The sequence below is a fragment of the Sus scrofa genome, chromosome 9 (genome assembly GCF_000003025.6).
Source record: "Sus scrofa isolate TJ Tabasco breed Duroc chromosome 9, Sscrofa11.1, whole genome shotgun sequence".
NCBI classification, from domain to species: Eukaryota; Metazoa; Chordata; class Mammalia; order Artiodactyla; family Suidae; genus Sus; species Sus scrofa.
In genome coordinates this window covers 85,653,838-85,680,621 of record NC_010451.4, presented here as the reverse complement: position 1 = coordinate 85,680,621, position 26,784 = coordinate 85,653,838, and the positions used below count along the sequence as shown (strand labels likewise).

At 37.5% G+C, this 26,784-nt stretch overlaps 1 protein-coding gene across 3 annotated transcripts in view; it reads left to right on the top strand.

Annotated features, from left to right (window-relative positions):
- ISPD (isoprenoid synthase domain containing) overlaps positions 1–26,784 on the top strand; it is a 291,746-nt gene that overhangs the window by 30,525 nt on the left and 234,437 nt on the right. For all 3 annotated transcript variants that reach the window (XM_021063407.1, XM_021063405.1, XM_021063404.1), the window contains exon 3: positions 2,734–2,883. In XM_021063407.1, the coding sequence (XP_020919066.1) occupies positions 2,734–2,883 (150 nt within the window). The remainder of the gene's footprint in view (positions 1–2,733; positions 2,884–26,784) is intronic.

Here is a 26,784-nt window from a genome sequence, read left to right as displayed (position 1 = left end):
ATATTGATAATACTAATTGTCATCATACTTTCCTTCTTTACACATGATATTCTTTTGTTCTTAGAACATAAGACTTCAAATCAGGGATTACAATTATCTGCTAACTGTGACATCTGGGCCCTCTCACATGTAATCTTTTGCCTGCTTTATTCTTTGTAGAGATCACACCTTCCTGTTAGGATGCAAGCCTTTTTTGTTTGTTTGTTTGTTTCTGTTGAAAAAATGCATATAGTAAATAATATATTTTGTCAGTTCCAGATACTGATTCTCTCTCTTCCCTGACCTTCCTGAGCTTACTTTCTTACTAAAACAGCAAAGTCACTCTCTTTCTTCTATAGCACAAAGCCTCTGAAATCAATTCACAGAAGATATAGTTATAGACATCTATATAGTCACCATGGAGTGACAGTGGTTTTAGAAGTTTTCTCTTTCTCTGTTTCCCTGATCTTTGTTATACTGTTACACCGTCTGCCTCTGACACCCAATTGATAAGCTCTATTCATTGCCTCCTAATGGCTCTTTTTGGGGGGACGATACCAACTATATCAAGTACCCTACAAGTCTGATCCAATTAAATTCTGATCTGGTGGCAGGGGTAGTTTGTGAAGCCAGTATGTGAAGTTTGCTTTGATTGTTAGGTTTAAGCGCTGTTCTTGTTAGTTGTCTATTGCCCTGGTTGTCTCTGGTAAACTTGCTTGCTTATGATTTAGCTTTCTGTTCTCATGTAGCTATCATCTTCCTCTTCATTGCTTACCATGATGATACCCATTTCTTGGAGGTAGTGTTTATCCTTAAACTTGCTCGCACTGACTTGCAATAAAGGAAGTTTCCTTGGGAAGGGTTTGGTAGCTCTCTGTTCTGAGAGCCTCTCTCCCTTTGAAAAATCACCATGCCACTACTTTGGATCTGTGCGTGGGCATGCTTCTGTGTGACACCACTGCTTGGTGAGCAGAGTGCTACATGGAGAAATTAGACTGATTTTTTTTTTTTTTTTTTGCTTCTCCTGGCAAAGAACCTCTGTCCTATGTGTGACTTGGGTCAAGGGTGATCAGGGCCCCAGTATTTCTGCCTAGCATGCCTGGGGTAGGTTTTCCATGCAATGGGTGGGATGCTATGTGGAAGAAAGGAGTCTCCAGCCTCTTGGCCATATTTGCCTGTAATTTAGTTTTTGTGACATGGAGCTGCATGGGATGGGAAATGTCGGCACTCTGCCCCTCCCACTAGGATCTGGGGAGAGGGAGCCTCAATTTTTTGCCCTTACTTGCTCTGAATAAAATTTTAGTCACATTGAACTGGGTGTTGTGGAATGAAGGAAGGAACAGATCTTGCTTCCAGAACCACAGACTATTCGTTCCAAGATCTAGAAGATACTCTTAAGCATTAATGTGCTGAATGCCCTTAGGACAGTTTTCAAAGTTTTAAATGGTTGACTTTTAAAAATGTTTTTCTCTGGTTACAGTTGTTGTAGTGGGAAGAGTCTGCACAGTTCCTCATGCTGACATTATGTATGTCTCATGTTCTTTAAAATTTTTATGTCATGGTCTGGCACAGAATTAACTATAAGTAGTTGCAAAAGAAATGTATTTTTTCCTTAAGCACGGTGTACGTGTGTGCATATGTGCTCCTTTCCTGTCCTCTACCTCCTCTGATAGGCGCTAGGCTTGCTCTTTACCTGACTTTCACCTACTTGGATATGACTCCCTCCCTGTCACCCCAGTTGCTTTTCACTTTTGCTTTTATGCCTAGGCTTTGGATTTCTGCTCGAGTCATTGGAAATGGTGACACAATTTGTACACTGTCTACTTGGCTCACACAGGAGCTTTGATTTTCAGCCAGTCTCTCGGCTTTTGTAAACTAGTTTGTGGACTATCTTACTCAGATGTTGGTCTCCTTGAGACCACATTTGTTTTTAGTCATTAATGTTATGTGCTACAATCTCCATGTAGCAATAACATGGAAGATGGGACATGTTACAGTCAATATAAGACATCTGGGTTAACTGCCTACCCTAGGAATTTTATTTTAGGCTGTTTTCACTGAGGCAGCTGTCTGCTAATTACTTTCAAGACTGTATTACAATGAAACCCTTCTAAGGGGAAGGGAAAATCTATTAGATAAGGTGTCTTTTTAGATATGTCTATTAATGAAATAGCTTTCATCAGAGCAACTGAAATCAATGGATATTTTGCTTCAGGGAGTGTTGCTCTGAGGTTATATTGGAAGGGAGCTGATTTTTACTGGAAGTGGAGCAAGACATAAATTCATTGTTTTGGGTGGTGGTTGAATCTCATTTTGAGGATCTTACAGGATATGTTGCCTTAATTATCTAATGTGTAAATAAAATATTTGAAGGCACACTAATGAGTAAATATTCATGTAATCCTTTGCAGTTCTTTTGACAGTAGTGTCTCTTTTTCCTCCCATCTTCAGGGAATACCCAGTTGTATCTTAGCATCCTTCTTAAAAAGTATTTGATTCCAGTGGCCTGTGATGAAAAGTATTTTGAACCCATAATAAATTCATTACTACTTCTTACTATGTGGAACTGTAGTGATATGAGATTGGTTTTAGTTTCAAAATAATTTATAAACCCAATTAAGACTCGTTTAAATATTATGGTAGCTTGTTGAAGGTGTAAGATCTGTTTCAAAAACAAAGATGCAGAGTTGAAAATTTGACTTTAAAACATTTTCTAGGTGAAATAAATATGTTATCTGTGTCTTTGTCCTTCAGGCTTCAGGAGCAATCAGACCTCTTGTATCTACTGTCATTAGTCCTTCGACAGAGGGCTGCTTAGACTACTCACTGGAACGTGCCAGACACAGGGCAAGTGAAATGCCACAGGCCTTTCTGTTCGATGTGATCTATGAAGCATATCGGCAGGTAAGAATCTTGGCTTCTTGAAAAAACTGTTGTGCTGGGAGTTGCCAAGACAGCCCTACACTTGGAGATTGGCTAGAACTCATGGAAGTCTGTATATAGTTTAACTGAAGGCTCAAATTGATGGGAGGGAAGTAGTCAGGATATGTTACTGTGGATCTTAAGAGAAAGACACAGGCAGAGGAATCCATGCATAATCTTCTTTATGCCCTGTCCCTTGAAAGTTCTCACAAAAAGCACACCTTTGTACTAATGAAAAGGCAGCAATGTGGGTGTGATGTTTCTCCCCAGGGTAGCCTATAAGAGGCCTGATGGGAGTTCCTATCGTGGTGCGGTGATTAACGAATCTGACTAGGAACCATGAGGTTGTGGGTTCGATCCCTGGCCTTGCTCAGTGGGTTAAGGATCCGGCATCGCTGGTGAGCTGTGGAGTAGGTTGCAGATGCGGCTCAGATCTTATGTTGCTGTGGTGTAGGCCGGTGGCTACAGCTCCAATTAGACCCCTAGCCTGGGAACCTCCATATGCTGTGGGAAACGGCCCTGGAAAAGGCAAAAAGACCAAAAAAAAAACAAAAAAAGAGGCCTGATGTCTAAGGTGTTGGGTTGGTCATGTAGATACCCTCTGCCTTTCACATAAATTTCAGGTTGCCTGGAGGAGAGCAGGTGTTCAGCATATAAACCATCTAGGCACAGTGAGCCAGTCTTATCAGTTAACTGTTGACTGGAAACACTCCCAAGAACCCAGTTCCCAGATGCTGGCCGAGGGCCCACCTGGTGAGCAGGTCTTTTGAAGTATAGAAATGTCAGCCTTGCTGTGATAAATACTGTGCACAGCTGTATAGACAGTTTGTTAAAATTTTAAAGATGAGTGATTTCAAAATACCAAATCATTCTTGTTTAGATTACACTGGATTGTCTTTGTTTCCTTGTCTTGGAAACATTATTGTACCTATAAATTTTACTGCCATTCATTTGTATTTACTGATTGTAAACAGTTATTAAATATCAGGTCTTATGCGTGTCAAACTTGCCCATGAAATGTGATCACTTAAAACAGCTAAGACAGTGCTTGGCTGATGTTAGACAATCAGTAAATAGAGATAGGAACCTTAAGAATATAAGACAATGTTAATATTAACATAAATAGTGACATTTTAATAAACTACTGCATTCATATAGAAAGTAGTTAATCACATGATGGATTGATATCAATTACTATCAGTTAACTCTTTTAAATATAGAGAACATAAATTAGAACCAGTTTTACTGGTATGAATAATTGGCCATTGTTTGTATTGTTAAAATTTGTTATACAGAAATTTACCTGTATTTGGTCAGTAATTAAATGCTATGCTATGAAAAAACCTCTGAATGTTCCATTGAGAAATCTTAGAGCCTAAATACTGCTGAGCTACACATCTGCCTAATATTTCTAATATTTTTTAAGATTAATGAATTTGTTCATCTTTATATAACATTTACATTAAGTGAATAAATTGTAGGTCTATTTGATAAAATTTAATACTATCTTATCATTGTCCCATTAGAATGCATGTTTCAACAGTGTTTTAAACCCTAATGCACTGAGACACTAGTTCTCAAACTATGGTTCCCAGATCAGCAGCATAAACATGTTTTGGAACTTGTTAAAATGCAAATTCTGGGACTCCACCTCAGACCTACTTAATTAATACTCTGGGAATCAGGCCCACCTATTTCTGTTTTAACAAACAAGCTTCCCACGTGATCCCAAATGACAATGAATTTTGGGAACCACCACCCTAAGCATCTATTCTATGTGATAAATTCTCCTCTTTTGCATTCTTGGGAGAATTGAGAACATAGTCACCAAAAAATAACTATTTGGTTCAGATAAGGAATTCTCACTTAAAGCATTTTTGGATGTTTTGAATAAAAGTTTTTAACAAAATTACTTTTGATCATAAAGGCATGTAAAAGGAATATGTGTAAAATAGTTCTGTCTGGTCTATATGATTTATGCATATGTGTTTTGATTATAATGAATAGAGTCAAATATATAATTATAAAATACAATAATGTAATTCAAATATAAAATACACTAAAATAGGACAGAGTTCCAGGAGTGGGAAGTTGTTTTTATAGAGTGGTTAGAAGTACTCTGTGAACAGGTAAAATTTAAGCTAAATTGGGAAATAAGTGAGGGGATGAGTCATGCAGGTAACTGGGAGAACATTATTTTAGGTACGTGACAGAGAATATAAGGTTGATCCAGGCTAGAGAAGAGTGGCATCATGGGGTGGGGATGAAGAGAGGAGTAAAAGATGTGGTTGGAGAGGACTGGGGTCTGATGTCTTAGAGGGCCGTAAAGGCAATGGTATGGGCTTTAGATTTTTACCCTGAATGAAATGGGAAGACTGTATGGTATTGTATGGAATCCCACTTCTTTGGGGTCACCCTGTCACTTGGGATGGTGCCTTACAGAAAATAAGGGAAGAAGTAAGCTATAGCGACAGTTAAGGCAATTTTGATAATGGCATATTTGGTGTGAAGTGTTGGTGTTCTGAATATATTTAAAGGTAAAATGAGAATAAGCCAATTGGTCATACATGGGGATATCAGAATGGGAAGAATCATGGGTCCAAGGATTTTTTCTGAATAACTAAAATACGGTTGCTCTTTATTGAGACGGGAAATGCTAGAGAAAGAGATGGGTTTTATGTGACCAGATGAAGTTTGGTACTGATGAACTAAATTTGAGATTTCTTTTGGACAGAATGTCAAAAATGTTAAGGAAATAGTTGAACATATGAAACTATAATTCTGTAGAAAGGTCCAGGTAAAGATAGGCACTTGAAAACTGTTGTCCTACAGATATTTAATGCCTTGGAGTTAACTGACTAAAAACAAAGATAGATATAGAGAAAATAAGATGTACAAAAACTGAACCCTGGTGCATATATTGAGTGTGGGAAGATGTATTAGTTTCCTATTATTGCTGTAGCAAATTGCTACAAATTTATGGAACTAAAAAAAAAATAAAATAAAATTCTAGGTGTCAGGAATCCAAAATCAAGATGTCAGGGCTATGTTCCTTCATCGACGGGGAGACTATTTCCTTGACTTTGCCAGTTTTTAGAGGCCACCTGCATTCCTTGGCTCCTGGCCTATCCTTCAAACCATGCCAAACTCTTGGTTTCAATGTCATTGTCTAGCCTCCCTCTTAGAAGAATCCTAGTGATTTACATCATGCCCACCTAGATAACCCAGGATAATCTTCCCATCTCAAAATCTGTTACCTTTGAAGTCCCTTTGTCATATACATTAACATACTCAGATTCTGGAAATTAGGACCTAGATATCTTGGGGAAGGGTATTATTCAGAAGAGGAGTGGCCACAGAGTAAGAAGGTCATATCCCAGAATCCTAGTGAAGAAAAGGACTTAAGAATGTTTGAGCAATTACTAAATGCTGTGTAGTGGTCTTTAAAAAAAAAAAAAATTGAGAACTGATGATGAGCTTTCACGGCTTTCTTTTGTGGTGTTTATTTGGGGAGTAGGGTATGGGAACCTGGTTGGAATTGATTGACTACAGAATAGGAGGACCACTATTTAGAGGAGCTTCTATGCACATTGAGCAGAAAAATGGGGTGGTTGAAGGGGGTTTTAATGAAGTTTATATTCAGGTGAATGACATAATAGTGTGTTGATATGCTGAAGGAATAATTTAGTAGAGAGGAAGAGGCTGATTCTGTATCGAGAGGGCATGGGATATGGTGTATGGATAGTTCATACTATCTATACAGGATGACAGGGACAGCAGGGAAGACAATTTGTGGGTACAGGTATACATTAGTAGATGCGGTGGGAAGATAAGGAGTTTGTGGTCAGCCTTTTATTTTCAGTTATAAGGGCTACAAATGATCAGCTGAAACTTGTAGGGAGGGGAGGGAGGTAACTAGGCTTCAGGAAAGAAAAGATTTGAAAGAGTAAATACTTTTATTCTTGAATTTTTATACTTAGCCTAAAAATATACAAAATTATCCCAAGGGAAAAATACCTATTTTCAAGGCATTTATAGAAAACTGGAATATTAGGTAAAATTTATAAATCCACTGAGTGGCTCACTCATTACTGTGGGCCTGAAATGTGGCCTTGTGATATTTATCAAGGGTGTAACATTGCTTTGTGAAACTCCTGTAGAAAGTAAAGTATTCACCATTTCCTGAGTTGAGCAGATATTGGGCAGTTGTAACTAAGGTCATAGAGGCTCAGTCATACACAGAGGAGATAGCACCAGGCTGGGATCTTTGGTATCCTGTTGGAGAAGAGCAAAGAAGTAGAGTAGGTTTGTCTTTAAAGGGACTATATCTAACTTGAGTCTGTTTGCTGAAGGTATTTTGATAGAAAGCCTTTGAACTGATCTTTAACTATTGGCTAATTTTTTTTAACAAAATCACAAGTACTAACCCTTTTTTAAAAAATTTTGATTTTCTCTATCCAGCAGCATCATGTGATTTTTTTTTTTTTTTTGTCTAATGTGATGAATTAACATGAAAGGCACAGTTACACTGAACCATCTTTGATAACATAAACACTAATTGCTATAATGTTTATGCTATTGGGTTTTTATTTAAAATTTTTTATTATGGTTGATTTACAGTGTTCTGTCAATTTCTGTTGTACAGTAAAGTGACCCACTTATACATATACTTAGCCACAAAAAAGAACAAAATGCCATTTGCAGCAACATGGATGGAACTAGAGACTCTCAGACTAAGTAAGTCAGGAAGAGAAAGACAAATACCATGTGAAATCACTTGTATCTGGAATCTAATTTATGACACAGATGAACTTATCTACAGAAAAGAAACAAACTCACAAACATGGAGAACAGACTTGTGGCCAAGGGGGAGGGAGAGGAAGTAGGAGTGGGAGTTGGGGGTGAGTAGATGCAAACTATAGCATTTGGAGTGGATAAGCCATGAGCTCTTGCTGTATAGCACAGGGAACTATAATCACTTTTTTTTTTTTTTTTTTTTTTTTTTTGTCTTTTTGCTATTTCTTGGGCCGCTCCCGCGGCATATGGAGTTTCCCAGGCTAGGGGTCGAATCGGAGCTGTAGCTGCCAGCCTATGCCAGAGCCACAGCAACTCGGGATCCGAGCCGCGTCTGCAACCTACACCACAGCTCACGGCAACGCCAACGCCGGATCGTTAACCCACTGAGCAAGGGCAGGGACCGAACCCGCAACCTCATGGTTCCTAGTCGGATTCGTTAACCACTGCGCCACGACGGGAACTCCTATAATCACTTTTGATGGAACATGATGGAGGATAATATATACATAGTATTGGATTCAATTACCTGATATTGGGATTTTTTTCCTTTGTGTTGAGTGAAATTATCCTTTTTCATTTCTTGTGCTGTCTTGACTTGATTTCTGTAGCATTGCTGTATTATAAAATGAAGTGAGTCATTTGACTTTCTGAACGAATTGTTATAAGAAATATAGTGAAATTCTGATAAAATTTCTTTGTATAACTATAAGTTTGGAGGTATTTTAAAGGGGAATGGGGCTAGAAGAACAGCCTTTTCCCCCCACTCTTTTGTTATTTGAGGACCTTCCATTCAGTTTTCCTTAGTGGACATTACATACCATTTTACATTCCCCCCCCAACAGTGTAGAAAGGTTCTGATTTCTCCATAACCTTGCCAACTCTTCACTTTTTCTCCATTAGATAATATCAGTCCTAATTATAATGAGATGATTTTTATGATCTCCTGTTGATTGATGATGTTGAGCTTCTTTTCAGATACCTATTGGCCATCTATATGTCATCTTTGGAGAAATGAGTGAATAACTATTTTGTCCATTTGTAAATTTGGTTGCTTGCTTTTAAGCTGATGTTTCAGATTTTGAATATTGACCTCAGGTTTAAATTTCTCATCACAGGAAAAAATTTTGTAACTATGTAAGGTGACATATGTTAACTAGATTTAATGGGATAATTTTGCACTGTATACAAATACAGAATTGTTATGTACCTGAAACTAATAGAGGATTATCATATGTTAGCAATCATATTTAAAGTATAAGACCCTTTATCAGATACATAGTTTAGCAAATATATTCTCCCATTCTTTAATTAATTCTGCTCTTTAATTCTGCTGATTATTTCCCTTTGCAGAAGATTTTTAGTCTCATGCCATCCAATGTGTCTGTATTTACTTTTGTTTCTTAGATTTTTGGTACTATATCCAAGAAATCATTGCAAAAACACTATCAGGAAACTTTCTCCTCTGTTCTAGGAGTTTTATAGTTTCAGGTCTTAGATTTAAAACTTGAGTTGCAGTTTAATCATGTGTATGATATAGGGGTCCATTTTAGTTAATTTGTGTCTAGATGTCCAGTTTCCCTAGCACCAGTTGGCAAAGAGACTGTCTTTTCCCTATTATTACTCTCAGAACCCTTGGTGGAGATCAGTGGCGCATTGTTACGTGGGGTTATCTCTAAGCTCTATGTTCTATGGTTAGTCAGTATCTCTGACTTTATCCCACTATCACACAATCCTGAGTACTGAACATGGTATTGTACTTTGGAATCAAGAAATGTGATAGAGTTTCAGCTCTTCCCCACTAGACCTATCCCTAGTGGATTATGGTTGGTAATTAGATTTCCTTCATGTCCTATAGATGTCGTTAAAGCCACTGTTTATTCTCCATGGTGCCCTATGGTGGGCAAGTCTTAGCTCAGGCTCTTCCATGATGTCCCTCCTCACTGCATGTTGCTACATTGGTGGTTGGAGTTGGTACTGATACTGTCTCCTCTCTCCCTCTATTGTTTGTTGTACAGAAGCTGTTCAGTCAACCCTCTGTTCTTGAGAAGGAATGGCTCTGTGTGTAAGGTGTAGATTCATTGTGTCCATGTGAGGAGCTGAGTTCTGGCTCTTCTTATGCTGCCATATTGGACTGGAACTTGATGACTATTATTAAACTTCCAGAAAAATTATAGCATGTCAAGATTGGCACAAAGAATATGACAAATCCTTGATAAATCAATAACCATTAAAGTTGAAATGTTATCAGTTGTATTGATATCATCATATTGGCATATTTTTTAAATCAAAAAGTTTTATCTTTGGGAAGAGGCCATCTCTAAAAAAATTAGTCATTTATATATTTCTGGAGACATGTCTATTGAATTCCTTCGCTCATTTCAAAAATTGGATTGTGTTTCTGAGTTGCAGGAGTTTATATTCTGGATAATAACACTATCAAATAGGATTTTCAAATATTTTCTCTGTGTGGATTGCCTTTTCACTTTGTTGGTAGTGTATTCTGTATAACTTTTGGTTTTGATATGGTCTAATTCATCTATTGAATTTTGTGTATGTTTTTGGTGTCATATCCAAGAAATCACTGCAAAAGCCAACATCATGATGTTTTCCCCTAAGGTTCTTCTAAAGAGAATTTTCTTCTAAAGAGTATTTTCTAATGGTGTTACAATTTTAGTTTTTGTGCGTAAACATTTGTTTCATTTTTTTTTCTTTTCAGGGCTGCACCTGCGGCATGTGGATCCTCCCAGGCTAGGAGTCAAATCAGAGCTGCAGCTGCCAACCTACACTACAGCCACAGCAAACTCAGATCTGAGTCATGTCTGCAACACACACTGCAGCTCAAGGCAATGCTGGATCTTTGACCCACTGAGAAAGGCCAGGGGTCGAACCTGCATCCTCATGGATACTAGGCGGTTTTTTAAACCACTGAGCAACAATGGGAACTGCCTTTGTTGCATTTTTTTTTTTTTTTCGCACTCACACATGCTTGCACTCACTCACTAGCTCGCTTGCTCTCCCATATACTCAAACAGAAAGGCCGCCTCTGTTGCATTTTGAGTTCGTTTTTGTATATGGTGTAAGGTAAGAGCATAGCTACATTTTTTTACATGTGGATATCCTCTTTTCCCAGCATCATTTGTTGAAAAGACTGTCATTTCCCCTTTGAATATAGTTTTTGCACCAAATCATTTGACCAAAAATGTAGGCGTTTATTTCTGGTCTCTATTCTGTTCCACTGGTCTATAAGTCTGTCTTTATTCCAATACCACACCGATTTGATTACTGTAGTTTTGTAGTAAGTATTGATATCAGGAAATGTGATACCTCCAATTTTTTAAGGATAGCTTGGGCTATTTGGAATAATAATACACTTTTTACAGTAAAATACTGACTGTATTTTACTCTGAATCTTTTCTTCTTTCTTCATTGTTTAGCCTAATGCCTCAAATCTAGTAGAATTTTTTGTTTGTTTGTTTTGTTTAGATGTGCATTTTAGTGCTGCTCTTGCAGCATATGGAGGTTCCCAGGTTCGGGGTTGAATTGAAGCGGTAGCTGCTGGCCCATACCACAGTCACTCCAGATCCAAGCCAAATCTGTGGCCTACACCACAGCTCATGGCAACACTTGATCCTTAACCCATTGAGCAAGGCCAGGGATCGAACCTGCAGCCTCATGGATTCTAGTTGGATTCGTTTCTGCTGTACCACAATGGGAACTCCTAGTAGATGTTTAATACATATTATTGTCAGAAGTCTGAAAATTGTGAGGACTTTTTATAGTATAAAATAATGGAATGCTCTTAAACAGAAGCTAAGTTTATTTTCCTTATGTACGTACCATGGAGTAGAAAACTGGATGTAATGTAGAAACCCTACAGAGGGTATTTTTTTTTTGTTTGTTTGTTTGTTTGTTTTCCTCCCATGCTCTTACTCTGGTTCACGTTTGTTCCCTTAGGAACTGTATTAAGAAAGCTATGGACATCTGTGTTTACCTGCATTAGGTGATTTTTTTAAAAATGCAGTGTGGATGAAGTCCAATCACAAGTGTGTGCAAGAACAACAAAAGATCAGGCAAATAGAGGACATGGAATTAGACTGGAGAGAGGATAGCAAAAGTAATAGGGTTGTTACTTTCTTCCTGTGGTTTGTCCTAAATTCATGGCATTGTAATGGAAAAATCAGATCCCAGGGAAAAAATTGCTAGTCTGGAGATGGCTGGAAATCTCTTGTATGTCTTTTTCTGGTAAGAAAGTTAAAGGCAGGGAACACAATGTGTGGGAAGAGGCATACAATGGAAATAGTTACTATTATAAGCAGTAGGCAAAAGGGCCTCCTGGAGCTGTCAATGGCTTTTTGTTATATCTCTAAAATCCTGATCTGTTTGTTACAGAATTTGGCAGGAGAAGCTGCTTTTTCAAATGGAAATGAACTGAGAAATGCACTATTTTCTCTTCTTGATCTTTCACTGCAGTACTCTGCACCTCACAGTAGGTACTGACTTGTAGACCACAGTTGGGAGAGGGCAGGATTCATAAGGAGGCTTGAGAAATTAGACACTGAACAATGGTACATAACTAGTAGTCAAATTCCAGGCTTTGTATGTGAAAAAAACCTGACAGACACTGGCATACAGTCAATCCTAACTCATCCTCTTCCAAAAATGACAGAGCTGCAGATGACCAAGGAATTCCATGATCACATCATAGACTGTCCTGTCTACTAGCAAAGAGATGCTCTTATTTAGGGGAAAGAAGTAAGGTTCAAAATGAAAAACTTTGGTTCACTTGCTAGGTGTGGGTTAATCCAGAGTCAGATAATGAAATCTTACCTCATTTAGTGGTTTGGGCTTATGATGTTGATTTGTGTAGTATATATATTAAGCTATTCCCTGGTTGTTATCAGTTGATGGCCAAAAAGTTTCCTAGGAAAATTTAAGAGCTTAAATTCCTATCTGAGGCTTTTTTTTTTTTTCAGAAAAATTGTAGAATGAGGGAAGAACTATGGTGAAATATTTTAAGCATGTATTTTATCATGAAGGAATATAAATTTTAAAATTGAATTCACAAACTAATTTTTTTAGGTGGATGAATTAATGATTCTTTTCTGTTCATCTCTGAATTATATGCTGTTGTGGGGGTATCTGATTTATACCTACCTGTGGTGGGTGTTGCTGTGTTAATTTGGCTAAATTGGGAATTATTTTTCTTGGTTAGACAGGCCACAAGAATTAATGAGTTTTAATTAACTCTGGCTGAATTTAATTAAGGCTGAAATGAAGAAGGAGCCGTTTTTTTCTAAGGTCTTTTTCTATCAGATGGAGTGACCAAAAGACCCAAAGACGCCTGGTAGGTTCCACCCTTTCCTCACCATCTCACTCCATCTAGCTTGTCTATTGGAACTATTGATGATTACTAGCCCTAGTTCACCATCAGTCAGACAATGGGCTGGAAACCAGTTGAGGCAGTAGCTACATATATGCCTCCATGACTTTCTTGTGCTTCCTGCCCATCGTTGGCAGGATGAGCTTATCTGGTGAGGCGGACTCATCAGTGATGCCTTTTCTTATCCTTCAACCTACCTTTCTGCTCCCATGTTTTTTCCAGGAACACAAAACCTGAAGTCTATTTCCTATAATCCCTTACTCCCAAGACTGATGGATCTAATTCAGCTGGAGTTTTGTCCATACTGTGTCCACTTATATCTTACACAAACAGCTTTTACTGTTAATGTCATTGTTAAATTATTTTCTTAACCATTTTTAGAAGATACACATGTCTCTTATAAAATAATTTTCCAAGGTATTTTATGCCAAAGTTGTTGGAGGTTTGTAATACAGCTTTCTTTTTGGGTGTTTCACAAAGTATTGCCAAAGGAACCAGTAGGAAAATTTTTCTTTTAAGTGGTTCCGGGAGGGTTTTGTTTTATTGGGCTGTTGCCTAGAACACTGAAAAATCATAGTGACATAAAAAGATTATTAACTATATGCTAATATTAAATCTGGCATATTTAGGAACCAACTTTGTTATAGAGAATAGTTATATCTGAAATAGTTGAGTGGGGTCCAACCTTTCAAACTACATGCCCTTGAACATGTTCTGAAGTATCGTGGACTTCTAACAAATAAAAATCTAATCTCTTCCCTACACATAATTTCAAAGTTGATGTCAGTGTTTTTAATGGCCACTGTTATCTGTGGGCGTTAGTATCTTGGGAAAGGGTTTGATATTTCAAAACAAGCTTGAGATGTAGTTTAGCATTATCTGGGCCTTAAAGGAGTTATTTTCATATGTTTTTGAATAAATTCAATTTCTTTTAGAACTAGTGGAAATCCGCTTTTTTTACTGAGAATATTTTGGACAAGAGTTTATTTGGAGTGAAACTTATGAGCACTATGATTGCCATGCTGGCCAATACACTTCATAAACCTCATGGTAGATAGTCTGAAACAAAATAGTGTAGGGTATTCTCTGGACTCTGTGCCCAGTCATTTCCCGGGGAGTTTGGCTCTTAGTAATGACAGAATTGCTTGAATAGCCAATCTTCCAATGGATAAAAATTAAAAACTCCAGAATCTTATCTCTGTTGAGAGCGACTGAGACATGAATAGAGAAAGGTGAATAGAGAAATACATGTATGTATTTGTATGAGGGCAATGAGGAGGGACCAAAAGTGGGTAAAAATTGGAAAGCAAAGCAGAAAATCATACTAGGTAAGACTGACATTTATTTACATAGTGCACCGCTCAGCTCTGAATCCTGTCATCAGTGTTGCTGGATCCCATGGAAATCTTTGCTTGGCTGAGGAATTTTAAGCTTCATCAGTGGAGGGCGCTGAAGAGACACTGTGGGCGGAAGGGTTTTTGCATCCTGAATCTGGTGTGCTTCCACCCCAGCAGCTGCCGTGGGCATGTGTGTGTGGCCCTTGGTGCCATTTACTCTACAGAGAGTTGTGATGCGAGTTCTGGCCTGCCATTCTCTGTCTGCCAGATGGTGCCTGCTGACATACTGTTGGAGGATTTCCTGTTCATGGTCCTGGACTGCAGTTCTGTGTGTGCCACCCTTGGTTTCTTGGCACTCTAGCAGGAGGCTTTGGGCTTGTCAGTCCCTGTACACCGTTCCTTGCTCATCAGTCTGAGGCTGCTGGCCATCCAGAGGGGCTTCCGGCTTGCCAGTCCTCATCATGGTTTCTAAGTTGCAGCCTTGGCTTGCTGACCAGTTTACAGTCTTTGGCTCAAGTCAAGCTGCTAAACTTCTCCACTGTACAGTGGGCCACAGCCATACTTGATCCAGTGTGATCCAAATCTCAGCCTTGGATAGACGCCCCCTTTCTGAGTTTATTCCTTCCGTAGGTGTTTTCCTTCAGACTTAGTATGTTTTTTAGAGTTCTGTTGTATTCATTCTTAGTGTTATTCACTATGTGCAATAATTATAGCATGCCTTAACTCTTTCCTGCTCAGGCTCTTGTGTAGTTTACAAGTCCTGACAAAACATTGAACCATGCGTGAAGTGTTTTTTCCCTGAGATCACTTCTCAGTCCCTGTAGTGGCAAGGCAGAGAGCTATTTTTTTTTGTCCTGAGAAGCCAGGGAATTTGGCCATTGAGGGAGATACTCTGGAATGTGGGGATCCACAGAAGAGGGAAACTGGAAACCCACATATAACATCTCCTCAAGCTGTTGCTGATCCTCGATATCTGCATGTCTGGGGCAGCAGTCCAAGAACCCCAGGGGATAACATCAACTGGAAGCCTGGTGGAGGATGAGCTACTCACCCACAGGAAGGACCGGATTAGGAGGTGGAGTCTTGCTGTGTTAAAGGGTGTTGGGAAACACCTCTGGCTTTTCGTCAGTATTCTAGAAGAGTATAGATGATGTATTTCAAAATTATTAAATACTAAAAATGTGCGACATGTTAAGGAAACCTCAATAGAAAAAGGTCCAGAGGTTGGAAAAAGCAATATAAGACTTTAAAACTATGACAAATACATTGAAGAATCTATAAGACATGGATTGATAAACAAGGTTGATATAATTGATGATTGATAAAGAATTTCAGGACAAAATATGGAAAGGGTAAGAAATCAAATGGAAATCTGAGAACTGAAATATATCCTTGACTTAAAAAACAAAACCAAAACACACTGAAACTGTTGGCTCTGATCAACAGTGAACTAAAGAATGGAACAATGAATTTGAAGATAGCCTGGGTTCCAGAAGATCAGAGTAGAAGCTGCCAGTCTTATTCCAGCCCGTGTCCAGATCTTGCACACCATAACTTCTGTAGTACCCTATAGGTCAGAACAGTTAAAGTCCAGCCTGTACATTTAGGCAGGGAGAACAAACACCCGCTTCCCACAAGGAAGTTGGGACTTCAATCCATTGCAATCATCATGTAAGAATAAAAAGTGTGGAATTGCACAGGTCTTAAGTTTTAGTTTTTGTTACTTGTATGTTGAGTAATTTTCTATACTTTGGAGTCTTGATATTTTTGACCATAAAAGGGGGTAATATCTTTGCTGGGTTGTTGAGAAGGAAATAACTAGAAATAGCAAGTAAAGGAAGCTACACATTATTGTAAATCCATTGTTTCAGTTTGTTCAGTCTCTTGTAAAGTGCTAACATGTAAAAACTTACTTAATTCTATAAAAGTAATGTCTTTAAGTTTCTTCTAATACTGAGATTTAGAAGCAACCTAGAATATTTTCCCCTGGAATTGTGTGTGTTCAAATTATACTTTGCCAATGAGCATGGACGGGATATGTTGAGATGAGTAGAGTTTGAAAGGACCATCTAATGGTCGTTTGGTTGGTGCCATGAACATGAATGGAAATGAGATATTAAAGCAAGCCAAGCAGATTGAGCTGATGGAAAGATGGGGTTCAACATATGACAAGTTAGACAAAACACATTTTTCAGATGAATCAGCAAGGATATTTTACACTGTATTAGAGAAGGAAGAGTTGCTTTGAAAGAGATTTCAGGCTTAAGTTAGAAGGAAAAAGTTTCTTTCAATAGCAAAAAATAATGGCTTTTATATATAAAACTCCAATAATAATTGACCCTTAGCTTACATAACTAAAATATTAAATCACATTTCTATTCAATGATAAACTTCTTCCTTTAAAACAATTTCTACATAGCAATTGGACGCTAGAATGTATTCATCGAACAGGTAGTAAATCCTTATTACATGATATAGAGCTGCTTGTCCTTTGCTTTGACAGCTCTCATTTGGGTGCTTGCTAAGTTGAAACTTCGAGTTTGAGCAGGTGTTTTTGGCTGTTGCTGACTGCTGTGTGAGTTGGAATTGTTTAGAGAGTGGAATCGACTGTGGAGGAGTGTATGTATCTTCAAGGCTATTGGGTCCCTTGACACTGATTTAAAATGTGCTATTTGACCTGATACTTGTTTTGTTAAATTAACATCAAGTTTTTCTTTCACACAGAAAGGGCAACTAGCTCTCTAAGTACTTTTTGGAGGGCAGAGTAACTGGAATGTGATAGGTCCATTTGGTAGTGAAGTCGAGGACACTTAAAAAGGTCAATAAGGGTCTATTAAATGGTAACACCAAAATAAAAGTAACAGCCTGATGATAATACCCATTATGTTTCCTGAAACTGAGTCTTACAATGACATGTATATGCTAATATGTTCTGATAAAATTTGGCCATAAAATCTATAATTACTTGGGCAAATACCTTTTAATAAGCTTTGGTAACCCAGGATAAAAAGACTAGATATTATTTCTTTAGCTGGTTAGTTGTGAATATATTAAACAGTGCATTTTCATTAGTATGTCATTTGTCTTTATCTGTGTTTATCTTTTTAACTTTGAGATTTAGTTCTAATATTGAATGTTTTTGATATACATGCCATAGAGGAATGAGTATATGTTAAAAAGAGGATGACTACATTATTTTCTAATGGCTGTAGTGTAGTGGGGGGGGGGTTGGGGAACATTGTATTAAAACTGAAGCATTTAATGACACTAAACTCCTTTCTTGGGAACATACCCTTATCTTGCCTATTATAGTATTTAGAATAATAAAACTATAAGGAAGGCATATATCCTCCATTTCTAAGAAAAACTAAAAATTTTATTTTTATTTTTTGCCTTTTTAGGGCCACACACATGGCACATGGAGGTTCCCAGGCTAGGGGTTGAATTGGAGCTGCAGCTGCCAGCCAGTCTACAGCACACCTGCAGAAACGCCAGATCCAAGCGGCGCCTACAACCTATACCACAGCTCATGGCAATGCCGGATCCTTAACCCACTGCGTGAGGCCAGGGATTGAATCTGCGTTCTCATGGATGCTAGCCTGATTGATTTCTGCTGAGCCGCAATGGGAACTCGAGAAAAACTAAAAATTTTAAGATGCTTTGGTCAGACTTTTTTTCCTTGCCCTTAAAACAATCTCAAGTTTCTGTGTAAGTTGAAAAAAAATATGTCCACAGCCTCTTGGGGCTAATGACAGTCCATTTTGTGTAGTCTTTGTGTTCCCTACCACAAACTATTAAATGGAATGAAGAGTATTGAGAAGCCAGACTTCCTGTCCCTAGAAGTAGGCTAGTCTACTTTGTACCTAATTCTGATAAATTGTGGAAAGTGTAAGTGCCTTTTGTTTTCAACCGTATTAAAGATCATCATGTCCTGGTGGTGTATAAAGCCTTGTACTACTACATCAAAAAATTGAACTGTACGTTGAGGGCTACATTTTAAGTTTGACTTCTTATACTTACCATGGCTTTCTTACTTCAGATGAAGGAGTTTACTAAATTGAGTTTACTCCTAAAAGGAATATTCTTGCCATCATATGTTCTTTTCCAAGAGGATGCTGTGTATCAAATTGTGAACTTATGATGTCATCTGTCAATAATGTATTATTTTCAGTTAAGTATTTTTGTAAAAACTGAATTTAATTAAAATATTTTCTTAGAAACTAATTTAAATGGTAAATAGTAAATACTCCTGGTGGACCTGTTGGCTTCTACTTTCTAGAAGATGAAACACTGTAATCATTTAAAATGGTATTGAAGCTTGGTAGCACTCTCATTAGTATGCGTCCAGGTAAAGTAGATCCTAAGGTGTCAAGAATGACAAAAATAAATTTGGAAACACCAATTCCAGTTTGAAGTTTATTTTTTATAATTTTTTCACACTTAAAAATGTAAAGAGGAGTTCCGGTCATGGCGCAGTGGTTAATGAATCCGACTAGGAACCATGAGGTTGCAGATTCGATCCCTGGCCTTGCCCAGTGGGTTAAGGATCCGGCGTTGCTGAGAGCTGTGGCGTGGGTTGCAGACACAGCTCGGATCCTGTGTTGCTGTGGCTCTGGCATAGGCCGGCGGCTGCAGCTCCAATTAGACCCCTAGCCTGGGAACCTCCATATGCCGCGGGGGTGGCCCTAGAAAAGGCAAAAAGACAAAAAAAAAAAAGAAAAAAAAGTAAAGAAAAAAGACAAGGATATACTAACTGATGCTATTGTTAAACTGATGCTGTTGTTAGCAAACTGAAGCCAACTTAGGATAAGGGATATAATTACAGTAATGAAGAGCCACTTGACTTTAAAAATCTGACCAGTTGAGTTTGGTTCTTAGTTCTTAAACTTACTAATGGTGTGATTGTAAGCAGTTATTCAGCCTGTCAGTTTGTTTCCTTATTGATAAAATAGGTGTAGCTAAAAGGAGTACCTATTACAAAGGATCAGTGGGAAGTTTGCACTAACACCTGTGAAGTTCCTGGTACAGTGCCTGATGTTACAAGTCTCTATTAGCTGTTACTATGTACAAATATTCCCCAAACTCTATGGCATGCAACAACAGTCATTCTTGCTTACTTGGTCTGCAGGTTTGGCTGGGGTTGGTTGGTAAAAGTTGACTTGACTGGGTGGCTCTCATTATGGCTTGTCTTATTATAGCTCCTTGCTGGCTCCCTGCGGAAAGCTGTGCTTCCAGTTTGCCCTATGTATGCTTCTCCTGGAGCCCAGGCTTTAAGGGCTGCAACTAATGTTGGAAGATTTCATAACAATGGTAGAAATTACAAGAGATGGAGTAGAAATGTGATTCTTCATAAGGTATAGGCATGGAATTAACACATTGCCACTTTTATTTTGTTGGACAAAAAGTAAGCCATGTGACTAATCCTGGCATTAGTGCAGTAAGCAAATAGGCTTGTCATTTATGAGATGATGGCAAGTGTGTGTGTGTCAAATTCTATAGGGAAATGAAAAAATTATGACCAATATTTCATTCTTGAGTAGTCAACAGATACTGGGTTTATTTCTGCTATTTCACCCCCCCCCTTTTTTTTTGGTCTCTTTAAGGCCACGTCTGTGGCATAGGGAAGTTCCCAGGCTAGGGGTCATAGCAGAGCTGTAGCTTCTGGCCTATGCCACTGCCACAGCAAAGCTGGATCCAACCGGTGTCTGCAACCTACACCACAGCTCATGACGGGGTCCTTAACCTACTGAGCAAGGCCAGGGTGCAAACCTGCTTCCTCATGGATACTAGTTGGGTTTGTTACCACTAAACCATGATAGGAACTCCCTATTTTATTTTTAATATCTTTTTTTTTTTTCCTTCTTAACATGAACTTTCTGGCATGAAGAAAATGGGTGCTTGAATCTGTAACATTCTTGTGGTTTTAGCAGCGTTGTAAGTCTGACTAGCCAGATACTATTTTCTCAGCTAGCACAAGCTTTTCCCTATGCTCTGGTTTAATTTCACCCCGTAGAGAACAGCTTAAATGTCATTCCTTATAAAACATTCTTACCTATACTTCCTCCTACTTTTATAATTCCCTTCTAAAATTTTCCTTAATAGTACTTATTTTAGTCTGTAATTATGTTATTGGTCTGGTTTACTTGTCTGTTAGCTTTATCCCCCTGTAAGTTGTAGTCTTGTTCACCGAGTTACTGTGAATGCTGAGCCCAGCACCTGGCATATAATAGCTACTGAGTTAAAAAAACAAAAAAACCTTATAAAAATTAAAAATTTGGAATAAATGATGGATATAGGTATATTTTTTTAGTTGAAGTTCAGTATCTTTGGTATATCTCATCTTGGTGTAGCATCTTACTACAAGCACTAATTTTTTATTTATTTATTTTTCCTTTTTAGGGCTGTCCTCATGGCACATGAAGTTCCCAGGTTAGGGGTAGAATTGGAGCCACAGCTGCAGGCCTATGCCACAGCCACAGCAATGCGGGATCCAAGCTGCATTTGCAACCTACACCATAGCTCATGGCAGCACCAGATCCTTAACCCACTGAGTGGGGTGAGGGATTGAATCCTTGTGGATATTAGTTGGGTTCGTTTCTGCTGAGTCACAGTGGGAACTCCACTTTGGTATTTTTTTATAGACCATACTGTCTATAAATCCTATCACTTTTTGCTTACCTGAGAATGTCATAATTTCTTCCTCATTATTGAAGGATTTTTTTTTAATTTGTTGGCAAAGAGTTGATTAGTTATATTAGTGTCAGATGTATAGCAAAGTGAAACAGTTTACACATACACATCCGTTCCTTTTCAGATTTTCCCATATAGGTTATTACATAGTACTTTATAGATTTCCTTGTGCTATATAGTAGGTCCTTGATACTTAACTATTTTATAAATACTAGTGTGTATATGTCAATGCCAACCTCCTAATTTATTTCTCACTCACATTTCCCCTTTGGTAACTATAACTGGGTTTTCAAAATCTTTGAGTCTGTGTCTGTTTTGTAAGTTCTTAGGTACCATTTTTTAAAATTAGATTCTACATATTTGTGATCTCAGGTGATATTTGTCTTTTTCTGTCTGACTTTCTGTCTGACTTAGTATGATAATTTCTAGCTCCATCCATGTTGCTGCAGATGGCATTATTTCATTCTTTCTTACAACTGAGTAATAATCCATTGTATACATGTATCCCATCTTCTTTATCCAGTCTTCTGTTGATGGTCACTTAGGTTGCTTCCATGTCTTGAAGGATTATTTCATTGGATATAGAATTCTTGGTTGACAGTCTTTCAGGGCTTGGAATATGTTTTCCCACTGCCTTCTGGCTCCATGGTTTCCATTAAGAAATTGTAAATCTTACTAGTGAGTCTTGTGTATAAGTTACTTCACTGTTGTTACTTCCAAAATTCTTGTCTTGGGTTTTTGACAGTTCAGCACTCATGTATCGAGATATGTTCTTTCTTGCTTTTTATTTTATTTGGAGTTAATCTTAAATGTTTAGAAAAACATTTTTATCAAACTTAAGAGTTACTCAGCCATTACTTCTTCACAGTCTTTTTGCCCCTTTCTCTCCTTTCCTCCTAGGTGGGACATTATCATGCATACCAACATATAAGATCTGTCTTCAATGTGCCAATTGTTTCTTCTGACTGCTCAACCATACTGTTGTGTCTATATAGTGAATTTTTCATTTCTGTTATACTTTTCAATTCCAGAATTTCTGTCTGGTTCTTAATAGTAATTTCTACTTGATTAATATCATCTAACAGATTAGGCAAATTTCTTATACTTTAGTTCTTTAGACACGGTTTACTTCAGTTTATTGTATTTTTTATTTTTAATTTTAGTGGAGTATAGTTGACTTTCAGTGTTGTATTAGTTTGAGGTGTACAGCAAAATGAGTCAGTTACATACATACATATATCCATTTTTTTTCCCCATATAGGTTATAGACCATTTTATTTATTTTTTTATGTCTTTTGTCCTTTTAGGGCCGCACCCTGAGCATATGGAGGTTCCCAGGCTAGGGGTCTAATCAGAGCTGTAGCCGCTGTCCTATGCCAGATACAGCAATGTGGGATCCAAGCTGCATCTGCGACCTACACCACAGCTCACGGCAACACTGGATCCTTAACCCACTGAGCAAGGACAGGGATCGAACCCACAACCTCATGGTTCCTAGTCAGATTTGTTAACCACTGAGCCAAGACGGGAACTCCCGGTTATAGACAGTTAAGTCCATTTCTCTGTGTTATACAGTAAGTCCTTGTTAATTATGATTTATATATAGTAGTGTGTATATGTTATTTCCATCCTCCTAATTTCTCCTGCCACTCCCCAACTGTTTCCCCTATGGTAACCTTAAGTGTGATTTTGGAAGTCTGAGTTTGTTTCTAGTTTATAAATAAGTTCTTCTGTATCCTTTTGTAGTATATTCCACATAGAAGTGATATCATATGATTATTTGTCTTTTTCTGAATTACTTCACTTCGTCTTAACTCTAGACCCATCCATCCTGATACACATGACAGCATTTTGTTTTTTGTTATGGCTGAGTAATAGTCTATATATGTATATATGTACCATATAGTCTTTATCCATCCCTCTATTGTTGGATGTTTAGGTTGTTTCCATGGTGTGGCTATTGTAAATAGTGCTGTAGTGAACATTGGCATGCATGTATCTTTTTGAATTATAGATTTCTCTGGATATATAGCCAGGAGTGGGATCACTGGATTATATGATAGTTTTACATTTAGTTTTTTAATTGTTGAATTTATTTTGAAAATCTTATTTAAGTCTTCCTTTACTAAGCCCAAGGTCTAGGCTGCTTTAGGACAGTTTTCTCTTAAATTATTATTCAGTAATTATCTTCCAGTTTCTTTGCATCTGTTATTTTTTGTGGAACTGGTTATTTTTAGTAACATGGAAACTTAAGAAAATTGGGACCAATTCCCCTAGCATTTATGTTTTAAATATTATGTTTTTTTCTACTCTTCAATGACTGTCCTGAACTAATTCTCTAATATTTGTAGTTTTTGTCATATGTAGCCATTTGAAGTATATTAAGTTAGCTTGTAGCAGTTAGGTAGTGGTTAGAAATTTCCTCAAATATCTGAAACTAACAATGTTTCAGCTTTGTCTAGAAGCTTTCTCTGTGGGGGAATGCTTTCTATGCTCAGAAAAGCAGTTAGTCCTCTCATCAGCTTATAAAGATGCAAAAGATCAGCCAGAAGTGAGAGTGTAGAGTCTTTGCTTATTAAGTGCACAGCCCCATGTGTATAGGTGGCCTTTTCTAGATTCCTAGGTATAGGTTGGAGCTTTTCAAGTTCCCCAGTGGACATCAAAATTCAATATACGTTCATGATAAAAACTCCTACCAAAGTAGGCATGGGGGAACGTATCTTAACATAATAAAAGCCATTTAGTTTTCCTATTAATTGTATTGGTTAGCTTATTTGTTAACACCATGTTGGGCAGCTGCAGTGGTAAATAGCACTGATAGTTTTAAAGCTGATGCTCCCAGGGAAACACTGTGCTGGAAAGCTCCATCTCAGGTCAAGTAAAGACAGATCTTAGAATCTGGGCTTTCTCAGGGAACTTCTAGACAGGTCAAATAATGGCAGTTACCTGAGAATTGGGATTTTTAGAAACTCCAACTTTGCTTTCCCTTACTCAATTACTTCCAGGCTTCTGGTTGTCATTGCAGTTGTAGGTAATTGGTTTTCAAGGCCATTTTCCTCAGAAGAGTGTATGGCAAAACAGGGAAAATTCAAACTCTAGGACATAACTTTGTTTAATTTTCATAGTTCTTAAAAGGTTTATTTTCATAATATCTGCCAATTTTATTTCTCTTATTAAATAAAATTTTTGAAAACTTGGCTCTTTGCTGAGTTCCTTCAACAAGTAATACTGCTTGACTTTCATGTGCTTTTTATAAGTCTGTTATTCCTAAGTTGAGTATCAATGTCAAATACTTAAGAACCAAATATACAAAAGTTGATCCTTGACTATATACTATTTACATGTTACATCTATTATGTTAATTATTTAAAATTATATTTTAGTACCAAATAAACATTTTCTAAATGTCTTGTTCTTTAAATTGGAAATACCACTTTCTAAAATGTTTGTCTCCTTTGATGTTTTAATTATGGTTAAGTAGACATGCAAGATTAACAGATCAGGCATATTTTCTCTCTATATACTAGTAGATAATTTCCACATTAGATAGATTTAGTGGGTTAATGCTCTATGTGATGAAATAGCTAAAGTGTTTAAGCTTTTACTTGAGATGTTTCTGGAAACAATAACATCAGTGACTAATACAAAGCAGATGCCTACATTGAACTAGTAGGTTCAGAATAAGTTCTTAAGATGTGTAATCAAAGGCTCACTTATTAAATATGGGCTCATTATTGATATAGAGATATCATGGTTGGCATGATACCAATAGTTAGAATTTAGAAAAAGGTGTGTATGTGAGAAAGGAAGAGAGGGAAACTAAGAGATGAGAAAGAGAAACAGATGCAGAGCAGCTAAAGGTGGAGTTAGAGAAGAAATAAAGAGAAACACAGACAAAAGGATAAAAACGGGGTAGACACTTAAAGAGGGAGGGAGAGATGGAGCATATTCTGTGGAAAAGCTGAACTAGGAAGGGTTAAAACCTAATTTTCCAAGTTGTGTTCCATGGGACATTGCTCTTAAGTTTTGAAAATATATTTGGGAAATGCTAGACATGATACCCACCATTTGAATATTTACAGTGCCTGTTAGTAAACTAAAGTCTCTGAAATGAAGTTTCTGAAGTTTGCCAATGCTAGCATGTCCCAAACATAATTGCATAAGGAACTCTTGCTGTAGATCACAGCCAGTAACACTGAGAAAATAGTGTAATTCTGCACAAGAAACTGATGGATTTGTAGTCAATTTTATCTATTTATTTTAGCTTGCATTTTAATTAAAGATAAAGGAGAGATAAGTGAGGAGTAGTGGCAAGTAAAGGCAACCTTATTTTAAATATTCTTCTGGGGATTAGAAATCTACTTTTTTTGCTAAGCTGTATCATAAAAATACTGTAGATAGTAATGAGGTGTTTGATTTTAAAAAAGAGCTATTTGTGCTATAGAACTTTTAAGAAAAGAAAGATTTGGTCCTTAATGCTTAGCACAATTCCTGACATATGGGATTTGTTGATTGGTGTGTGTGTGTGTGTGTGTGTGTGTGTGTGTGTGTGTGTGTGTGAAAGAGAGAGATAGCTGAGTGCATTTTATTGTGATCTTTCGGATGATACAGTTCCATGGAATTTATTATTACAAGGAAGAAAGCTGGGGAAAATGAAAGTTATTTTCAGCTTCTGATCCTTGGTGACTTAGCTTTACCTCCTCTAGATGGGTAAATTCAGGGAATGCTATTGAAAACTTTCAAAACAAGCAAGATCGTTTGTTGGTCTGATCTGATCTGAAAATCCCACAGAGTTGAATGCAGTATTTCTTGTACTTGAGGTTGACATCATGGTTTCTAGGGACTTCGCCTTTTTATCTTCTGTTGCTGCAACCTAATGAGAACTGCATTTAATTTGGGACTTTGTTCTTAGTAACTAAAGAGATTCCTTATGAAGATACTTAGTTGAAAGCTTAATCTGACCAGAGAATCTCTGGCTTTGTGTGTGTGTGTGTGTGTAGGATTGATGATACTGTTTCTTGGTGGTTCACAGCAGAGAAGAAAAGATTGGGCACAGGATGAAGCAGTACCACTAGGGAGTTAATTTTCTACATGTATATCATTTAATAGTTTATAATTTAAGTTCATTTTCTCTGTTAATCAATACTATTTGTACATAATCTAAGGACAGTGGAAGGCATGACTACCCTAAAAGCAGTCTTGAGTTAAAAATGGCTGCAGATAAACTATTCTCAGATAATCCAGATGGTAATAGTATGTGGTTTCCAGAGCCATGATTTACACTAAATTTTTTGGTAAGAATCTGTTGGATATCTCTGGAATATATTTTGAAAATATACTACTTTTTCATTAAAAATTTCTATTTTTATCAGGTACATTTAGAAATTCTAGAAATAAATTGATAAAATAATAAATTCATGGAAGTTCCTATCATGCTCAGCAGCAGTGAACCCCAGCTAGTATCCATGAAGACTCGGGTTCGATCTCTGGCTTTGCTCAGTGGGTTAAGGATCTGGTGTTGCCATGCCCTGTAGTGTAGGTTGCAGACATGGCTTGGATCCCGCATTGCTGTGGCTGTGGTGTAGGCCAGCAGCTGTAGCTGTACTATGATGGGACTCTGAGTTTTACAAAGTTTGCTGTAGTGGGTTTGTAATATTTTAATTGTTTCAGTGGTTTAAT